Genomic DNA, 20,440 nt, shown 5'->3' with positions numbered 1-20,440 from the left:
TCCTTACGCTACAGCCCAACATGCCCATTAAATACGACATGAAGGTTTCCGCAAACTGTTTTTACCATGGTTTTGCTCTGCCAGACCTTCTTGTGTGATGTTAAATTGCCACTTTTTTTACTTCATTAATGTAATGGATGGAGTGTCATTGAACAGTAGAAGACGATTATATTTTCCCTTCGTTTTATTGAAAGGTAGATTTTAAATCTTTGGGAATCGATTGATTTTGTAACCAAGCCCTTTTAATGCACTCCCTTTTGCCTTGCATAGCTGTGTTGTTCTCTCGTCGTTTAGAAGCCAATGTTCAAAAATATCTTTGCCTCGGAAAAAAAAACATAACAAGCAGAACACGAATATATGAACAGGAAAAAAATCTGCGCCTTGTTGCTATGAAAGATCAAAAAAGCTATTAATGCTATCCAATAAAAAAAAGAAAATGGTGAGGATGTCGGCTTGCTACAGCTGCAGCAGTTGCTAGGAATGTTCGCATTGCAAAATTGATGCAATATTTATGCGCACAGAAAACAATATGCCACGTCAGTTGAAGCGCAGTTGTTATGTCTTCGTGTGCAATGTACGGCCGCGTTTCGAAGCAGTTGTGCCACCGAGAGCCTATGTTGTGACCGAAGTTCGCGAATCTGTCGATAATATAGAAAATTCTCGGAAACAAGCCTAACACTCCTCGAAATAGTGAACATGCGGACGAAATATTTGAACGAACCCAAGGTATGTGCCAAGTGCGCATTCTCCGTAAACAATAGTTCGTCCCACAAGGCAGGGATTTTGAGCAGAAATGAAATGACGAGAAAGTTCTGATTGAATTGCCTCACATAACTTAAGAAAGTTTAAATAGACGATGATATTGAATGATACTTTTCTATTGCTCGAATGATCAGACCCGCCATGGTGGCTCAGTCGCTTTGGCGTTCTGCTCCTGATTTCAAGTTGGGGGATTTGATTCCGGTGGCGGCGTACATATTCCGATGAAGAAGAAATAGAAAAATTTCTGCGTGCTGTGCGGTGCCTGTAATCGGATCCCACAGGGTCTAAATTAATCTGGAGCCTGGTACTACGGCCTGCCTCGTATTTCATATTTCGCATCGAAACGCGAAACCCCGCAATTGGCAGTTAAAATTAACTTCAAGTCAAGAAGTTTTATTGCCAGGGTCTTCCTTACCAAAAATTCTTTAGAACAACATCGTTGAAAATGAAAATAGTTCCGAGAAAAAACTGTCATTCACTGTCGACATCAATTATTTTGAAATTGACCAATGAGTTTTTTTTTAATTATGCTGTCTAGTGGTTAGGTCTAAGGGCGACCTCGTAGTCGAGGACAAGACGATGGCATCAAAAATTTTTAAATGAACAAAAAGACCTTCACTAATGAGCCCTGCAGCATGCTCAAATCCAGTGCTCATTTTCGCAGAAAAGCGATATATAAGCGCGTGAGGCGCGCAGCAAATGGAGTGACGTGCCGGTGGTGACGCGTTGCTGACGCGCTGCTGACGTATCGCTGCGCCAACGGTGCCTAATTAAAAGGGCTTAAGTTAATGTATCCCAGAATGCACTTCGTTTTTTTCGTTGCTCTCCATTATTTGGCGTTGTCTTTTTCTTGCACGAAGCAACGAAGCTGTTTTCATGTCTACGCAAAGCAAGGTTCAATAGACCCACTTTTTATTAGGAATTTATTAGACTCACAGGTATTTATGTCTTTGTTTTTATTGCAGAGACCAGGAGAAAGTTGCCTCCGATATGCACAGTAGGGCTGCTATTAATTCGCGCCGAAAAGGCTTTGAGCGAAGTGTACGTGCGGCACTGAGATAGATGAAACTCGTCACTGCTCCAAGCACCGGCTAGACTATGAGCGGCCGTGATACTGCAGCGATGTGCCGATTCGCAGCCCGTATCCTGTGCAAGCTACTCGTGGGCGGGGCGCTGGCCGTCGTTCTGGTCCATGTGTGCTTCGACACGACTCGGTTTAAGGATGCAACTTACGAAGTACGTTTGCTTCCGGCGCATTAATCTGACAGAGTTGTGTGGTTTGATATGTCCAGGCGGTTTGACAAGCTATTTTTTTCTCTTGACGTCGCAGGGATTTTTTGTTAACCTGACATCTTTCGTACAAGTACAAGCACCCGCGGCTGGCGGCAAAGAAAAATCAAACTTGGGGCCCCAGGCCACGCCTGCCTTTAAAGACATTCCCAAAGATGTGTTGAGCGATGGGGATCGAGCAAATGCATCCGATCAAGATCTTTGTCCACTGATACCTCCAAATCTGGGTGAGCCTTACAGTACTCATGAATTCTTCTTTATTGGCCAGGCAATTTGCCTGCCCTCACCCTGTGGTTGCGTGATATATGCAATTGTTTCCACCAAACTCAAATATCATATGTGTACCAATTTCGCGCACAACTTACATTCCTGTCGTGCAGTACGATATACAGACCACATATGCCTTGTTGCGCAAAGTCTTGTACGCATGCTGTTACAAGAAGGGGGTAGAACAAATAGCCTTCACTGCACGCTGTGAAAGCAGGAAATGAATACTGCATAAATTTTCTGGACATTATTGGCAATGGAGTCTTGTGGTAAGATACTCTGTAGGAGACATTATTAGTGAAAAACTAATATTTACGTAAGAAAATAGCAATTAGGTTAGAGGTGATGTTCTGACAATAGTCTGGAGCTTCAAATCATTAAATGGGACAAATGCTCTCTGAATTCTTGAAAGCTGCGGTCATTAGCAAAACTGCCGATGAAAAGTCACTCCTATTGAAAACTTTGATGAAGTTCCAGCCCATTTTGTCTCCTTTTTGCTTTGTTTGTGTTGCCTCTATAAAGTCTTTCCCAACGTCAGCAAAGTTTTTAGTTTCAGCGTCATCACGAGTGCTGCTTCCTAGTCTGTTGTGCATCTTTAAATGTTCAGGTCAGTTTATTTCAGTATAGTAGATATAGCGTCGGTTGTAGAGACAGAGGCTAAACGCTTTTGGCATTCTAAAGGCTAAAGACTTTGAAGCTGGCGTCTTATTAGACATGGATTGCGTAAAACCAGATAGAACTTAGCTCTAGAGTTATGCTCTTTCTACATTTTCGGACGTCACCCACTCCACATTTCTCCTTCATGGAGTTAGTTCATTGTTGAAGGCTTTTTCGTTACCTGAGGAAAAGGTAACAGCGAGGAAAAGTTGTACGTGCGAGAATTGTGGTGCCTCAGACTTGTTTTATAGACTAAAACATTAAAATGCCGATATTGTTTCAACTGTGATTGGTTAGCAGACTAATACAAAAACTTTGCACCGATGGAACATTGCTTCCAGCTGCTGTATTTTTAATATTTGTATCATACTGCAGCACCTTAAGAATGCAGGACGTATGAACAGCTGAACTTAATGAAGGCCTAGTTGGTGTGAATGGAAGATTCTTATGTAGGAAATGATAAGTGTATTGTGCGCGGAGAGCTTTCGATTTTCGGCTCTTTTCCGTGAGCGTTTCCCAGTGACATCGCCTGAGCAACGAGATAATTGGCACAAGCTCTCTTTTCAGCGGTTCCGCCTCGCAAGAGCTGGTTTAGTGGATATTCTTTTCTGTGACACTTCTAACTCGACCACATTGAACATCTGAACTTTCTCAGTACAAAACACAATACGTAGTAATTGATAACATGGTGTACATTTAAGCATTAAAGTAGCAAGGATGAAATATCCTGCTAGTAGAGCCTTTTTAGTCGTACAATGTGTGAAGGACAATAGGCCGCCCTTTTCACTAGCTCATGGCCGTCACCTGACACTTCAGGTACGGCGGAGCTCAGCTGCTTTCTCTTTGTGTGGATGTAGTTTTTTAGAGCGCAGCTCTTAGGCGTCCGTTCCTGGGTTTCGCGTCGTCGTCGGCGTCGGCGTCGGCCTCGTAACCAGCTCCGCCCCCAATGTCATGCTTTTCAATTGGTCGAAATGCTCGTGACGTCACAGTGCGCGAATTTCAAATGGGGCCAATTGTACTTTGGCTAGTAACCATGCAACCAATCAAAGGGATCGTATAGTGATGCTGCAACTAAGTTGCACTGAGTTTAGTTAATTGCTTAATTAATCAATTAGCCTAATTAATATAGAGGAGAATGAAGAGGTCAGAAGAAAAGAAAAGAAAGACGCGCGCCGCAGCGTCCGCGGAAGGAGACGCTGCTGAAAAAAAAAAAACAGATAAGTACGAAGCCGCGTTCCCACCACCACCACGCACTTCCCCACTCAGTAAGACGTTGCTCGTTTCATATACGTTGTGTCGAACATCCTAGACAGTTCCAACAATTGACAGGTTAATGACAGAACACGATGGATAGAAATGCAATAATGTAAATATGAAATAGCCTAATTAACCTTTCTAGTTAGACCGCATAAATCTATAAAACCGAGAACGAAATTGGTCGAGTTGGGGAATCGAACCAGGGTCTCCGGAGTGCGATACGAGCACGCTAGCCACTCCGTAATGCCAGCTGAATGGTTTGGAATGAACAAAGGCGCGTCTTGCTAGTACGGCGTCTTCGTTCACTCCCATCTTCCCCCTTCCCCTTACGGCGAGGTGCAGGTGTCCACCCAGATATGCGAGAGAGATACATTTCCTTTCCTCAAAACATAAATTTACCGTCCAGCAAGGCGTACAGCCGAATTGGCGATGGCGTTCTGTGGACTCCCTGGCAGCGTTGCAAGACGCTGTCGCGTTCCACTCTTACAGGCGAAGCTTAACATGTTAACCACACATCAGTAACACACGCAGACAGCCAATGGACGCGTCATTCGCTGGCAGCACTTGATTCATCATTCACAACCACATTCTTAACGTACGCTCCCTTGCCGCACATGCCAAGGACGTACACCACGATCACATTCTGCGCCATTCCTCTGTACTTTGCTTTGCTGAAACCTGGATGGATCCCGAAGAGCCTCTCGAAATCATAGATTTCCTATACTGCTGTGGTGCTCGCAGAGACCACAACAGAGCGGCGGGAGTCGCTATCTACTTGCGCACAGGTCTCTCTGCAATACCAGTCGAAATGTTTGGCACGTCACATGAACTTGGCGAACTGTGCGCCGCAAAGTTGCCCAACGGCTTGCTGGTAGTAGCTGCCTACTTCGCCCCTGCCGCACTCACGAAAGACGTCGTGCACTTCCTGCAACTCGCATTAACCGTCCATCGATCCACACCGATGTTAGTAGTGGGGGACTTTAATGTTGACATAAAGACAAACAGCAATTTCCTAACACTTATGCGGGAGAACATCCCGTTCCTCTCGCTGGTAACGCGTCCCACGGCTGTGACAACCTCGCGAGGCACTTGTATAGATCTCGTCTTTGAGAATCAAGCATTGGTGTACCAAGTCGAACATATATCAGTCTATTTCTCCGACCACAAAGCTTCATTCATGACTGTCAAGAACTGTTAGTGGAATCTTTGTTAAAGGAATACGTGTGAAAAATAAAAAAAAAAAACTCTGTGATAGCGCATACATGTGTTGCTCGATTTCTTTGCCTCAATCTATCGAAAAGGTGAAACAGCTTTTTGCTGCGCTCAAATTTCGCATTAGGAAGTAACGTAATCGTCGGTAATTTTTTTTCTTATTACCGATTCATGGAAACAAAGAGAACCAAGTAGGAAGTACTCACCGCGTTGGCTGAGTGGTTAGGGCGCTCGACTACTGAGCCGAAGTACCCGGGTTTGAACCCCACCGCGGCGGTCGCGTTTTGATGGAGGCGAAACGCAAAAGGCGGCCGTGTGCTGCGCGATGCCAATGCACGTAAATATCCCCAGGTGGTCGAAAATATTCCGGAGCGCTCCACTACGGCACCTCTTTCTTCCTTTCTTCTTTCACTCCCTTCTTTATCCCTTCCTTACGGCGCGGTTGAGGTGTCCACCGAGATATGTGAGACACTTCTTGCGTCATTTTCATACGACGCGGCTGCCGCGTTTCGACGGAGGTGAAACACAAATTAGCTGTGGCTCAACTCTGCTAGCTGAATCAGGTTATACGGAGCGAAAGGCAACCGAACCAGTGGCCGATGTCGACGCGCAGACGTTGGCAGCATCCGCTGACCTTTTCCGCTTGAGATACTCTTGTTGCCTGTGCCGCTGCTGCTCCAGGCGTACTTCCCGTTGTTCGTCGGCTTCATCAACTAGATGAGTCCGCTTCCGTGCAACCAGGTGACTCCAATGCTCAGTCGAACAACTCGTCCCGGTGACCGGTTCTTGCTCCATATGCCTGCGGTGTCTGTTGTTGTTGTTGTTGCAACTGAAGGACGAATGAAAAGGAAAGTGCACGGGCTTGTCCACTGGCTCGATCTAAGCCGCAATCGCTACCACGTGCAGACATAGGGGAGATGAAAGATGCAAGAGGAAAGATTGAAAGAACAGACGCGCCCCACTCGGCGTAGGCGTCGAGCGCTGGCCTTTATTCAGCTAGATGGAATCACGTGTTTAGTCACGTGACAACTGGCGAGAGCATGGAGGAAGGAACTTCCTCCAAGGGCGAGAGCGAACGGTCGGAGCGGCAGTCGGCGCAGCGGCGGAATGTGCGGTGACAGCTGCCGCAAGTCACGTGGTGGGACGTCACAGCCACACCTCCGGCGAGCTGGCAGTTAGAAGTCAAATCCAGGCCTAATTTGACGTAGAGCTTTGTATGCGAGAAGTGGAGCTTTTCGCTCCAAAAAGAAGCAAAGAGCATACAAATATAACGAGTAGAGGAAAACCTGGGCCAAGCGCCGGTTTGGAGATGTCCGTTTATTTCCTCGATGCACGGCGTGGGAATAAGTAAAGAATAATGACCCCCAACAAGGAAGCAGTTAAGCAGTCTTACAGGGATAAAATAGAGTTCTTTTCTAAACAGCACAACTTAAGGAACACTCACGCAAGATATGATTGCTGATTGAGCTGTTTTCCCGTTGTTTCCATTTGTTACACGGCACATTTAGAAACCCCGCTGGGATCCAATTTTCTTTGGTGTGATCGAAGGTGGCTGCCTTAAGCAGCTGAGCGCCCATGCTTCTTCGCGTAGTCACTTATAAAGAATACACCTTGTCTTTTTTTTCAAATTGCTGCCTCTTATCCTTCACGTCGCGCATTAATTTGATTTACTGGTGCCTAAATACATGCGTCTTGGTTTTCAGTTGGTTACATCGCCACCAAAACGGATATACCTTCCTTAGAAGCGGTCGAAGACGAATTCCCTGACGTCATGATGGGAGGCCGCTTTCGTCCAACGAATTGTACTTCAAGGCACAGAGTGGCGATCCTCATTCCTTACAGAGACCGTGCCGAGCATCTGAAAGTTTTCATCTACAATATTCATCGGGTACTGGCAAGACAGCAGATAGACTACGGCGTCTTTGTCATCGAGCAGGTTAGTTCAGAAAATTGCTTCCTTCTCTGGTTAACTCCTAATAGCAAGGCACAAATGGGTACTTCTACTGGGTTTTGTTCTTTCCATAAAATGTCAATAAATGTAACTTAGTGTCTGCAGAAGTTTCAGAATGATGCATTCTGCGCATCTATCACACCTAAACAAGTAAGAGCGCCGCGCAGTCATGGCCAAAAGTTTGCGGGAAGCTTAATCGCGGGAAAAATATTTCTGGTTTGCCTCGCAGGACATTCAGTTCCTATTTTTCGTGGGAATGGAGCATGCATGCACCCCCGGTATTTAATACTCTTCACTGATCTGCTTTCCTTGGCCGCACAGAAACAAGTTTTTCTTTTCTTTTTTTTCGCGAACCCGCATACCGCAAAATTTTCTCTCTGACTTCAGATATTGATTTTCATTTTTGCATCACCGGCACCTCATGTTAAGCTGTATCGTTTCCTGCGCCTGTCTTTAGTAATCGGGCTGCGTTCCACTATCAGGCGGCAGTACTAGTTGGGGACATATATTTTGTGGTTGCCAGCTCCCTTTCTTCAAGTGCATGTCAACAGCCGAACAGACATCACGGATAGCGACCTGTAAGGGCAGCGTTGTATGACATGCTTCATGTGGAAGGACGATGTGAACTCTTTGAACACTCACCGACTACTTAAAGCAGTGTGTGGCGAGTAGACAGCATCCCGCAGAACCCTCTTCTACTGGGTGAAAGTCTGAGTTGTCTAGGGCTGGTCTTCTTCACTGCTGACGTGCGGCTTGCTTTCCAGCCTTCAACACATCAGATTACGGTTCGTCTGGAAGCTGCCTGATCGCCACACGCTGCCACAATTCGCCGGCGATCTCTAGATGTCTGAAACTCGCCTCTAAGTCGTCCACCGCTGCCCTTGCCGGTGCCTATTTGTGCTGCCCGCTCGGGTACTGACATTTACTGGTGGAACATGCGCCGGAAACCGCAAAATACAGGGTCTGTTCTGAAAGTAGTAGGACTGGTTTTTTTCCTGGGCGAACGGGCGGACGAAAGGTTGTCTGCGCGCGCAGGTTCGGTGAAAGGGGATATTGGGAACGCTGGGGAAAATCGGCAGACTGCTCTCGGCCGTTGAAGAGAGCAGGTCTCTTGTACGGTGGACCCCTGTCGAAACGCCTCGTCACGCAGAATCATAGAGTGTTTACTGGATCAGCGATACACGATCAAATTTTGTGTAAAGCTTGGTAAAACGGGCAAAGAGAGTCATGACATGATTAAGGAGGCCTACGGGGATGCTGCCATGGGTAGATCAGGTGTTTTTGAGTGGCTCAAGTTGTTCTAAGAAGGTAGAGAAAGAGTGGAAGACGACGACCGCTCCGGACGTTCATCGACCAGCAAGACCAACAAAAATGTGTCGTGGTGAAAAATTTACTTAACAGTGATCGCAGGATGAGTATCAGAATGATTGCTAATAACTTTAGCATTCCTGAAATCCAAGTTTTTGAGATCGTGACAGAAAACTTAGCCATCACGAAAGTGTGCGCGAAGTTGGTGCCGCGGGTGTTGTCAGAGGAGCAAAAGCCCAGCCGGAAAGCGATCTGACAGGATCTTCTTCATCACGTGAATGAGGACCCCGATTTTTTTGGATAACGTAGTGACCTGCTACGTGACGTGGGTGTTTGAATACGACACGGAGAGCAAGCGGCAGAGGTCAGAATGGCCCACTCCTTCTTCCCCACGCCCCAAGAAAGCGCGATAGAGCAAATCGAAGGAAAAGTCCGTGCTCATTTGCTTTTTTGATCGACATGGAGTCATCCACAAAGAGTTCGTACCACCCAGACAAACAGTTAATGCACTTTTTTACGTGGAAGTCGTCAGAAGTCTGCGAAAACGCATTGTTCGTGTCCGCTCAGCCATCGCCAACAAATGGCGGCTGCACCATGACAACGCGCCGAGCCACACAGGGTTCCTCGTAATGGAGTATCTTGCCTAGCACAAGGTGGCAACGCTGCCTCGCCCCCCCCCCCCCCCCCCCCCCCACACTCCAGAGCCCCGACATGACCCCGCCAGACTTTTTTCTATTCCCGAGAATAAAGTCGACGCTCAAGGAGAAGCCTCACGGATTGGTAGAGGCGGTTCAACAGGCCGTGACGAGGGAGCTATACAGCATTCCGGTCCAGGCGTTCCTGGAGGCGTACGAAAACTGGAAAACTCATTGGCAGCAGTGTGCAGATGCGGAAGGGTGCTCTTTTGAAAAATACTAATTGTTTGTACTATTATCATGAATAAAATTTAGAAAAAAAATCAGTCCTACTACTTTCAGAACAGACCCTGTAGATGCCTCTGACTCGTGTTACTTGTCTCAGATGGAAGACGGTCCGAACTATTGGTGGCAGGCGCATCAAATGATACGGCGGACAATGTGTGAGAGAAAATAATGTAAATTAATATGATACGGCCTTCGCACATTGGCGCGTGGCAGTCCTTAAACTCAGAGGCCAATTATGTTTCTTTCTTCGGTCCTCTAACTTCATCAGTGGCTAGCACCTGGGACTCCGGGAGTGGTCTCTGGGTAGTGTTGAGAGTTTTAGCTCCAGTACTCACTGTTTACATTATTACTGTAAAATTTTTCTGGAAAAAGATATTGATGAAAATACGCAAATGCATCTAGAAAGCCTCTCGCCTTTCTTAATTGGGGGTTGGGCTGTACTACCACGAAATACCATTCGCCGGTCAACCGCGTTGCTTTCAGAAGCGGCGCATTTTTTTGTGATAAGGAAATACCTGAAATGTTACAAAATTTCTGAGCGTAAATCAAAAGTAAGCGTGGGCCTAGAGTACAAGTGGGTCGAACCCGCACTACTCGCGCCGTACACCATGTGTTAAGCCCAACCTTTAAAAAAATGAAAATCTTTTATTTCGCTTCCAGGTCATGCGGTATGGCTTGGCTGCATCAGCAGAGTTCGAGATTTCTTGAATGTGGGAGGAACTCATGTGCTAACTTTAAAGAGTGCTCACTTAAAGGAGGAACTCACTTTAAGGAGTGCTAGAAGGCCCGCCTATATGTTTAAAGAGCATACCACTTGTGCTGCATATTTTTCAGAAGGGTTCTGCGTGGACAACTTTCACTTTTTTTTAAACTTAAATCCTTTTTTTTCAATGCACCGCTAAGTGTTCACCTAGAGTGAGAAAGTTACGGCGCCCTCAACTGTCCTAATACGCGAACCTAGGTGGGCAACGCTGCCTGTTTCCACTGATTACGAAAGAAGACGGCCTGTCAGAGGTATCCACCGGATGACATGCACCGTTTGATAGTCGATAAAAAAAATACATTTCACTTGCAGCGATTAAAAGAAATTACCTTATAAAGCAAAGAAAACACTGCCTACTAGCTGATAACACCAGAACTTGTCATGCTCCTGCTAGAACCATGTTTTACTAAAACAAAGGGAAAAATTTTGCGGTACATTTCTTCCTTTCATGTTGCAGGGCATGCTAGACGTTTTTGGAAACAATGCTTCAGGAAGTTTATTTTTAGCATAATCCTGCACATTACGTTTCTCACAGTATCGATAAGTACTCGAATTGTGCGCTTTAGATTGTTTCTTTAAATGTGCTGGATAGCTTGTGATATATTTAGCATACATGTGATTATTAGAGGATGAAGCCCTAGTGCTGCTTTGAGGGGTAATATTCAGTGGAGCCTGTTATTGAGGAACAAATTATTATATAAATGACACCAGCTGGGCTCTAGAACTGTTATGCTGAATGCAAAGCCTCTTTCAGGAGGATTAATAGAGATTCTCGAAGTTGAATCCCTATATTTAGTTTTATTTTTGTACTCATAATTCTCTTCAAAATTTGTCCCTTGCATTGCATGCGCTCGAAGGCATATAAACGCCCTCTCTATTTCTCTTTACTTCTTTGTCCTTTAAGCTATAACGGACAGGTTTACTTATCTAGCAAGCCTTTCTGCGTCTGGAATTTCAGTACATATTTGAAGCGCACTGCCTTCATAAAAAGTATATAATATAAGCTGTGATGTGCATGTCGGCTAAACGAAAAACATCGATGTCGAATGCCGACGGACAGATCTTCGATAGTTTCTTATACAGCTGAAATTAGTTCTGAGAAAAGTCTGTTCAGTTTGACTCGGCACTGCATTTGTCTTCAGCATCAAATGCCGTTCAAACAACCACAGAAGAGCCCTGTTTTGTGATTTACACACAAAAGGCGTAATAAATGATAAAGGAATGTATGTGATTTTTTTGTTGTGTTTTAGGGTGACAACCGGCAATTCAATAGGGCCAAGCTCTTAAACGTGGGCTACCTGGAAGCCACTGCTCTCTACGACTATCAGTGCATTGTTTTCCACGACATTGACTTGGTTCCCGTCGATGACCGAAATATTTACACCTGTCCACAGCAGCCGCGACACATGTCCGTGAGGATAGACCAACGTTCGGGGTAAGGGATATTTTCTTCTGTACGAAATTGTCGGTGCCAATTTGTCTGCGTCTGTATTCGTCCGGAGCTTGTACCTGCGGAGAACTGTGCCCGAAATGGTGCCCAAATTTGTCACAAAACGCGTGACAAAATATTAACTACTTAGCTTAAAATAACCAGACCTGTTCTAAATGGCAAATGATCAAGTTTACGAAAATTTTCTGCGTACAGGAAGTACATAAGCTGCCTGAAATTAAGCGGTACGCGGTCATATGTTGTGCATGTTCGTGGTGAATGCAGTATGTCGCGTAAGCATGCTCACTACGGTACAGATGGATGCTTTATACAAGTAACTGTAATGTCCCTGCCTCGCAGCCTGGTTTATTGTGCTGTTTTCTTATTATGCCGCATACGTTGGTGCCATTTTGGTTCCCACATACCTGCGGAAGGCCGGTAATAACACAGGTTCCTTTTAATTTTTTTGCGCACCACGGAAAAGGAGATGTCCCCTTATCTTTAGGACTTCAAGAATCATAAAAAAATGGTAAGAGTACTGTAGATGACATCATGCACCCCAGCAATAACATTCCTGATTAAACACAGCTTGAACAGGTGCTCTCTTGACAGTTACCGTCTTTTAAATGGTTAACATTTCTGCTTGTTTTAAAACATTAACTATTGAAATGACAGTAACTGTAAAAATGAATGAATGAACAAAGCCTTTATTGCTATGGAGGAGGAAGGATGGCACTCGGCTACTGTTGAGGAATCAGGAAGAGGGATGAGGGTGTAGTGCCATCACTACCTGTCGGTCGTCATTATGACCTTAAGAGCGGCGCGTCGTAAGTCCGTCGGCCCCTCTTACGCTGCTGGAAGCAGGATGCTCTCACTACCCTATGCCGCGGTTGTATATTTATTATTTTTTTTGTTGTACCCTGAGGGCCGGAGGCATTATAGAGGGGAGTGGTTACATAAGCTTAAACAAAGAAAAAAATGCAGAGTGCAGGAAAGTAATTTGTAATACAGAAATGATGGCTTCTAGTTATACAATATTAACTGCCGGGTTCTTGGTGCGCTGGTTTATAGAGTATAATACACTACATACAGCGCAGCAATACAGTGACGGAAAAAAAAGAAAGGAAGAAAAAATGCTCGTACAAAAAAAAAACAAAAACAAATAGATGATCCTGCTTATACAATGTTTTCTAATGCTGTCTTGAAGCCTTGGTTGTCAGTGATTCTATTGTGCTGCTGTGCCTGATCGTATCTGGTCTGCTAAGCTGGCGATTTCGTCCTGTGGTATGTTCTGAATTTTGTGTCCCCCCGTTAGAAAGATGGGCACGTCCACATAGGATCGTGTAGAGTGGTTGTATCTGTTGTGTATAGGCGCGTCGTGTCTGGTAAGAGACCACTTGCGAAGTTCCCCGCCGTGGTGGCTCAGTGGTTATGGCGCTCGGCTGCTGACCCGAAAGACGCGTGTTCGATCCCGGCCGCGGCGGCTGAATTTCTTGAAGGCGAAATTCTAGAGGCCCGTGTGGTGTGCGATGTCAGTGCACGTTAAAGAACCCCAGGTGGTCGATATTTCCGGAGCCCTTCACTACGGCGTCTCTCATAGCCTCAGTCGCTTTGGGAAGTTAAACTCCAATAAACCAACCAACCAACTTGCGAAGTACGTACGGGATGTATGCTGCGTTTGCAATTACTTTGTTCAAGATGTCTTGTGGTCGATTGAGCTGTTCCGTAGTGTCAATGACCGGCGCCGGTGTTCCTTCCGATAACCGGCGCCTGCTGTCTGCTTTCTTCTTGGTGCGAACGTAGTGCATAAGTGCTCTGCCGGGGAGTTTTCATTGAATAGTTTTCGGTAGAGAATTTGCTCTACCGGGTTCGCCATGAAGCTGGGGTGTGGGGCGTTGTATGTTTTGCCAAGCTCATCCGCTTGCACGGCATTCGATTGCGCGGCTGCGTTTCCCCTGTCCGAGCGAGTGTGATCCAGTGTCCATATAATTTGAATGTTTATTCCCTCGTCTCGCACCCGTTTCAAGCTCTTCCTGATAATGTTGACCACCCTGTCCCCTCTCATTGGTGCCGTCAGCTCTGCTGTCGCTGCATACGAGACAGTTAAAATTCGATAACTATTTGCAGTTCTCTGTTCTGCAGTATCCTCTGTGGCGGTCGTAATGGTGCTGACGGCTCCCCATATGGCAAACAGTGAATAGAACACCTACTGAAACGGTGTTTAATCACGAATGCTGTTGTTGGGTCGTAAAGTTTTGAGCTTCACAGATTTTAAATCACCACAGAGGGCGCAAATATTCTTTAAGTATACTAACTGAGGTGTTAAAGCAAAGTGCAAATTCTGACTGGCTTCATGACTACTAAAGAAAGAGAAGAAAAGTGCAGCGATTTAGTTCGCCTCTCATTTAGAACAGCCGACAGGAAGGCAGCTTCTGTCTGTTATGCTGCTAGGCGTCAACAAATCTCAGACTTCGAAAAGAAATCTCTCACTTAGTTCACGCTCTTTACGCTTCATCCTCAAGGAGAGCATTCACATTGTTTCTTATTGTACTGCTTTATCATTAGTGGCTTCCAGTTTCGGGCCCATAACAGTTATAGCGGCTTTCGCGGCGGAGGCCACGACATCTAGCTAACGTTAAATTGCGTGAAAAGCCAAAGCGACTAATCACTTTTTACAGACCCAAAAAATGCGCACAATGTTACGTGACCATGTGACGTCATCGCCCCTCGACCAATAAGGTGCTTTTTTGACAGACGCAGGACGCGAAGCCACCGCGATGGCTCAGTGTTTATGATGCTCGGCAGCTGAACCAAAAGATGCAGGTTCGACTCTGCCGCGGCGGTCGCATTTCGATGTAGAAGAAATTCTGGAGGCTCTTGTACTCTGCGATGTCAGTGCACGTTTATAACCCCAGATGCCTAAATTCCGGAGCCCTCCCCCACGGCATCCCTCATAGCCTGAGTCGTTTTGGGACGTTGAACCCTATGAAACGAAAGAAAGCAGGACCGGAAATCACGCGATGTAAAGTTTACCTGTCGCATTAAGAAAAGGTTATTTGTTTTGTTTTACAGGGGTTTAACATGCCAAAGCGACTCAGGCCATGAGGGACGTCCCAGTCAAGGGCTCCGGAAATGTCGACCACCTGGGCTTCTTTAGTGCATTGATATCGCACAGCACATGGACCTCTAGAATTTCGCTTCCATCGATATTCAACCGCCGCGCCCGGGATCGCACCCGCGTCTTTCGATTAGCAGCCGAGCGCCACAACCACTGTGCTACCGCGGCGGCTGAATTAGAAATGATGCCACCTCTTTTTTTCGATTTAAAGAACTGACTGAAAACCACAGTGTGATGAGGAATTTATGTGGAAGCCGGTTTTCGTTTTATGCTTTTTAAGTTTGCGTTCTTTTAAGCGATGTTTATTACCTCAGGGCGTAAAGCATATTATGCATAAAAGGCATATTGCCTCAGGTCATAAAGGGGGTATGTAATTATGAATGAAAGAAAAGGATGGAAAATGAAAGAAAATTTGGCCGATCTAATGAAGTTTGCTTTCGTTATTCGCGTTTTGATTGCGTCTATTTCATTTCGCCTCTTAACCTTTCTTCAGCTTGAGGTTCTCGTGCCGCAGGGGTTTTCTGTCGTTTTCACTATACTGAAGGGTCGAATTGTTCCTGTCGCTTCCATTTCGTAGCCTGTGCTTCAGCAGCTATAAGACAAGATCTTGGCAGCTTTTCCACTGCGCGTCGGTGCGGGTGGCACACCTTGCTGCTTCGGCCTCACTAGTGGAAGGATTGGAAGAGTCGTTCGCTAACGCCTCTTGCTCACGCTTCCCTTTTTCCCCCACTTCCCATTCTCTTTCCTTCCTCTGCCTCGCCTCTCTCTCTAGCACTTTTTCGCTCCTGTCACAAAGCCCAAAACAAGTGCTTTAGCAGGAACATGGGCTATACTGATAACGAAGTCAGAGCCTACAGGATCACTGATGACCAACAAACGCGCTCGAACGGAAACGACAATACCGTATGCCGGACGTTAACCAGAAAAAAAAAAAACAAAAAACTAAGCGGGCTCGAACTACAAAATCTCGATTGCAGAGCATCGAGGCTGACCGAACAATACTTTCTCTTTTTGTTGGAATGCGCGGCGAGGAGTTGCTGATTGCACTATAAAACTCATTGTGAACAAATGGCTGTTTTAGCGGCGTCTGACTGAATACAGAAGCTTCGTAGGGAAACCCACTGTCTTCATTGGCGTCGAGTAAAGAAAATGTTTTAATTAATGAAGCAACTGTTAGCGCCCGCAAATACGCTAGTGAGAGAACATTTTCATGACTAGTACTTAAAGAGCATGCTGACACGGTAGTGGCACAGTAATATGTTGTGGGAAAAGACTGAATGCACAGAATAAATCAAGTTTGGTGGGCCCTCATTCCAGGAGCCCATTGCCTATTGCCGGCTCTCTTCCCCGGTTCAGCAGTCAAATCAAGTCTTCCGGGTGTGAGCAGGACAGTTCCGCTTCTCAGTCCTCAATTTTGGATAGTTGATTCTCGCAATATCTGGATTGTTACGTTATGCCCATACCATGCGATATAAGTTAGCCACTTCGCCGTAGAATTCGCTCGTGCGAATTTGGAAACATACAGCTGAATTTGAATGGCTTGATAAAAATATTTGATTTCAATTTGCTTACGATGACCTCTTGCCCCCTATTCAGGTTTTTGTCCTGTTTGCGTATACTTTCCATGTTAGTCTCAAACTTTGGAGTAATTCCCCATACCTTAGTAACGGCTCTGGACAACAATAAGTTTAAAAAAAGAATTGAAAATCTTCAGCACCTGACCTGCGAATAGCAAAAACCAATCAAGTAAAAAAGTGTGAGCAACGAAAGCGGCAAAGTTCTCTACATCTAGGCAAGAGAGGAAGAAAATTAAAAGGAAGCACTTAAAATGAATACTTCTCCTTAGCGCCGAGAACTAAATAAATTACTTGCAACCTTTTGTTCGAAAGGAAGCTCGAAGAGCATTATTCCCGAAAGAGACTGCGTACGTGTCGTGGAGTTTGTTGTGGTCGTTGAGAAGAGCAAGTTTGTACTTCTCTTCAGGGTTAGATAAAGCTAACCTTCACTTATGCACAATGTCTTGTTGCCGCAACGGATTTCGCTCCTCCTAATTCAATGAATCTATAGCTAGTGCAATAGGATGGGGCTGGCCTGAAGATATATGGGCTCAAAGTTTTTAGACGTCTCGTCTGACGGCGCACTATTTCTTTTCTCGCATTATCTCACGACTGATAAAGGACCAATTAAAAGGAGGACTATATTAAAGTTGGTCGAAACGCTCCTTTCAAATTCGATTAGAACAAGTGGAACAGGAAAAAAGCATGTATTTTCATCTTTACAGTGTTCCCTACACTTTGATGTTTGGCGGTGTGAGCGCCTTAAGCAAGAAACACATGCTTCTCGTCAACGGTTACTCGAATCTCTACTGGGGCTGGGGAGGAGAAGACGACGACATATCTTTCAGGTTTGTATACAGTTTTGGTGGAGGTAACACCCGCGGGCTAAAAAAAAGAAGCTAAAAGAAAGCACGCCACTATGTCCCGTTGTGCAGACATGAATGTCGTATGTTCAACTGTGATCGTTTAATTATTGTTTAAAGTCACCGTTCATGAAGTTCTTAGTCCGTGTTGTATTTTGTTGTAGGCCAGGTTATAGCATCAATGCAAGGCTGCATTCTACGTCTTTATATGACAGCGATAAAAATATCACCAAGTTGATTGGACTTGAAGGGTCGGTTCATGTCAATGTGAAAGTTACATTTTAGGTTTAGAAACTCAGGGTAGAGGAGAAATACGGCGTCTACATGAGAATCATGTTTTTATTGCGAACTCCACCGTGGCTGCCTGCTGAAAGCTGAAGAAGCTGGATTCTTTTGGGCTCGCTAGGATGGCGTTATCACTTTGCGCTTTCATATCGCGTTTTCTCCAAGTATCTGGTATGAGAAGCGAAATGCCTCTCGAAGCTGTTGGCGCTATTTTGAGAAAGCTAATAGACAGCATTCTACCTTTAAAATGGCCGCCGCGGTGTTTCAGTGGTTCTGGTACTCGCAGGCTGACCGGAAAGACGTGAATTCGATCCCGGCCGCGGCGTTCGCGTTTCGATGGCTGCGAAATGCTAGAGGCTCGCGTGCTGTGCGATGCCAGTGCACGTTAAAGAACCCCAGTGTTCGAAATTATCCGGAGCCATCCACTACGGCATCCCTCATTGCCTCAGTCATGCTGGGACATTAAACCCCATAAAATAAAAAAAACAACACAAATCATTAAAAAAAGTGGCTGTAGCTACATCGTCGAACGCATAGTGCGTTGAGTGCATCTTGACAACACCAGGATTGTAGCATCTACCGGTTGGCAGAGATGTAGCCACTCATTGAAAAAAAAAAACCTCTGTTCTGGGCCTTTGAGCAATGAAAAGTAGAGTGCCTTGGTGGACGTTATCGCCAGTTTGATAAACACTGCAAAGTGCAAATCACACGCAAGCCGAGTGATTTTGGCACTTACTGATGTTTGGGCGTTTAATAAGCAGCTGCTTGTCAAAACGCCCGTGCAGACCAACTAAAGGAGCGCTTTTCAAAGCTGCTGAGCAGTCTGAAATAAATTCCAGCGCGTATTTAAATTTGTTCTTCAAAAAAGAGACACCTCCCGCACTGCCTTAACAAGACATTCCCTTGCACTTAAAATACTATTTGCACTAGAACTGACCTAGGCGAATGTTAACTTGGAAGATAAAAGAACACGCTTCAGATGAGATTGGCGGCGTCGAAGCGACGTTTTAAACGCCTTGACAGGAGTAACATTAAACCACGAAAAGAGATAGCATAGACAGGAATGTTGCGAATTACATACTAGCTGGTACCTAGACGCAGAAAACGACTTGGGCATAATAAGAAGTGTGCAGAACTCATACTAAGGGCCTGTTTGTGTAATATATTGACCACGAATAGAACTGAAGAGTAGGCAAGAACATGAAAATGTCATGCAAGGAGAAAACGTTGGTTAGTGTAACGATATTTACCGGGACAGGGCAGTTGGCAGAGGAAAGATCTGATTGAAGACCGACGGAACAGGTGTTTGTGGGCACTGGGATCTGCTTGCCTATAAAATTCGAGACGCCACATTCTTAACTGACTAAGTAAGGGCAGCATGCGCATTGGCACAGAAGGAACCTGTTTGTGTAACCGTAAAACAACTACAAACAAAGGTCCTGCCTAAAAGGTTGGGTTATAGAGACGGAAAGAAGGGGAGAATGGTCAGACATGAAGTTTGCGCCAGTTTGCAGAAGAGGTAGGAATAAATATCCGTGGGAAAAACATCCATGATTTTAAATTTGAAGAAGGGAGAAAGTTTTTGCTGCCGAAAATCGTTTCACATTACGCCGAAAGTTAGGCACATGAGAAGATTGTCTTTTGCGGCTATGGAGCCCTCATTTCGTGACTAGCCGGATCCTCTACGCCGTGCCATATCTCCGCACTACTAAGCAAGACGAGGCGCGAATAGACGCCATCATCCGCAAGGCAACTAAGCGAGCCCTGGATCTCCCGGTGGCTACCTCTAATGCCAAACTCAAGGCATTGGGGGTGCTAAACTCCTACCAGGAGCTGCGGGAGGCCCACCTCGTGAACCAATACACGCGGCTCACGCAGACGGCTCCTGGGCGCCGCCTGCTAAACCGCTTACACATCCAACACGACTGCACTCCAGAGGAGGCGGAGCGTATCCCAGTACTATGGCGCCATATGCTCTGGGTCTCCCCGCTCCCCCGTAACATGGACACCGACATGCATGAAAACAGACGACAAGCGCGGGCTCGGGCTCTTGAGAGACAACACGGCTCCCGACCCGGTGTATATTATGTTGACGTAGCAGGGCCATCGCCCACGGGATTTTACTCGGCCGCTGTCGTTCACCAGGAAATGCACGTTGATGGACTCTCCTTCCGAGCCCCGAATTCAATGCGGGCCGAGGAAGTAGCGATAGCGCTTGCTGCCGCCCACGCCAATTCGAGAATAATCATCACGGACTCCCGAAAAGCATGTGAACATTACTTGGCAGGGGAGATCTCCCCCTTAGCTGCTTGTATTCTACGACGGACTGCCACTGATCCAACACCCAAAAGAATCATTTGGGCTCCTGGCCACCAGGGCTTACGAGGTAATGAGGCCGCTGACGCGGCTGCCCAAGCGCTTACTCACCGGGCTCCTCATCCCAGCTCTTCTGGCTCGGAGACTAACCAGCCGCTGCTGCGATTCAGGGAAATATTAACACATTATAGCGACAACCACCGCCTTTGCCCGGCCCCTGCAAAAGGGCTGAGTAAGACGGAGGAGCGAACTTTAAGGCGCCTGCAGACAGGTACTCTACTCTGTCCTGCAATAATAAAACATTACGATCCTAACACGGATGGGCGATGCCCACACTGTGGGGAGACCTGTGATATCTTCCACATGGTGTGGGCATGTACTCAAAATCCCCACCTCCCCCCTTCTCCTACCCCTTCCAGAGAGGCATGGGAGACTGCCCTCCTCAACTGCTCCTCGCTTGAGTCCCAAAGGGCTCTGGTGAAA

At 46.0% G+C, this 20,440-nt stretch overlaps 1 protein-coding gene across 2 annotated transcripts in view; it reads left to right on the top strand.

The window, feature by feature from the left end:
- Nucleotides 1-20,440, top strand: part of LOC149364087 (beta-1,4-N-acetylgalactosaminyltransferase bre-4-like) — a 38,753-nt gene that overhangs the window by 6,971 nt on the left and 11,342 nt on the right. Inside the window, exons 2-6 of one of the 2 annotated variants that reach the window (XM_089574094.1) lie at nucleotides 1,728-1,998; nucleotides 2,093-2,279; nucleotides 7,149-7,381; nucleotides 11,641-11,825; nucleotides 17,219-17,341. In XM_089574094.1, the coding sequence (XP_089430220.1) occupies nucleotides 1,861-1,998; nucleotides 2,093-2,279; nucleotides 7,149-7,381; nucleotides 11,641-11,825; nucleotides 17,219-17,341 (866 nt within the window). In that variant the 5' untranslated portion in view covers nucleotides 1,728-1,860. The remainder of the gene's footprint in view (nucleotides 1-1,727; nucleotides 1,999-2,092; nucleotides 2,280-7,148; nucleotides 7,382-11,640; nucleotides 11,826-17,218; nucleotides 17,342-20,440) is intronic. The other variant, XM_089574096.1, reaches the window with a different exon arrangement.

This window comes from Amblyomma mixtum, chromosome 2, assembly GCF_055824585.1.
Source record: "Amblyomma mixtum isolate Tamu chromosome 2, ASM5582458v1, whole genome shotgun sequence".
NCBI classification, from domain to species: Eukaryota; Metazoa; Arthropoda; class Arachnida; order Ixodida; family Ixodidae; genus Amblyomma; species Amblyomma mixtum.
The sequence above is the reverse complement of the archived record's forward strand: the minus strand, read 5'-3'. Positions and strand labels throughout refer to the sequence as shown.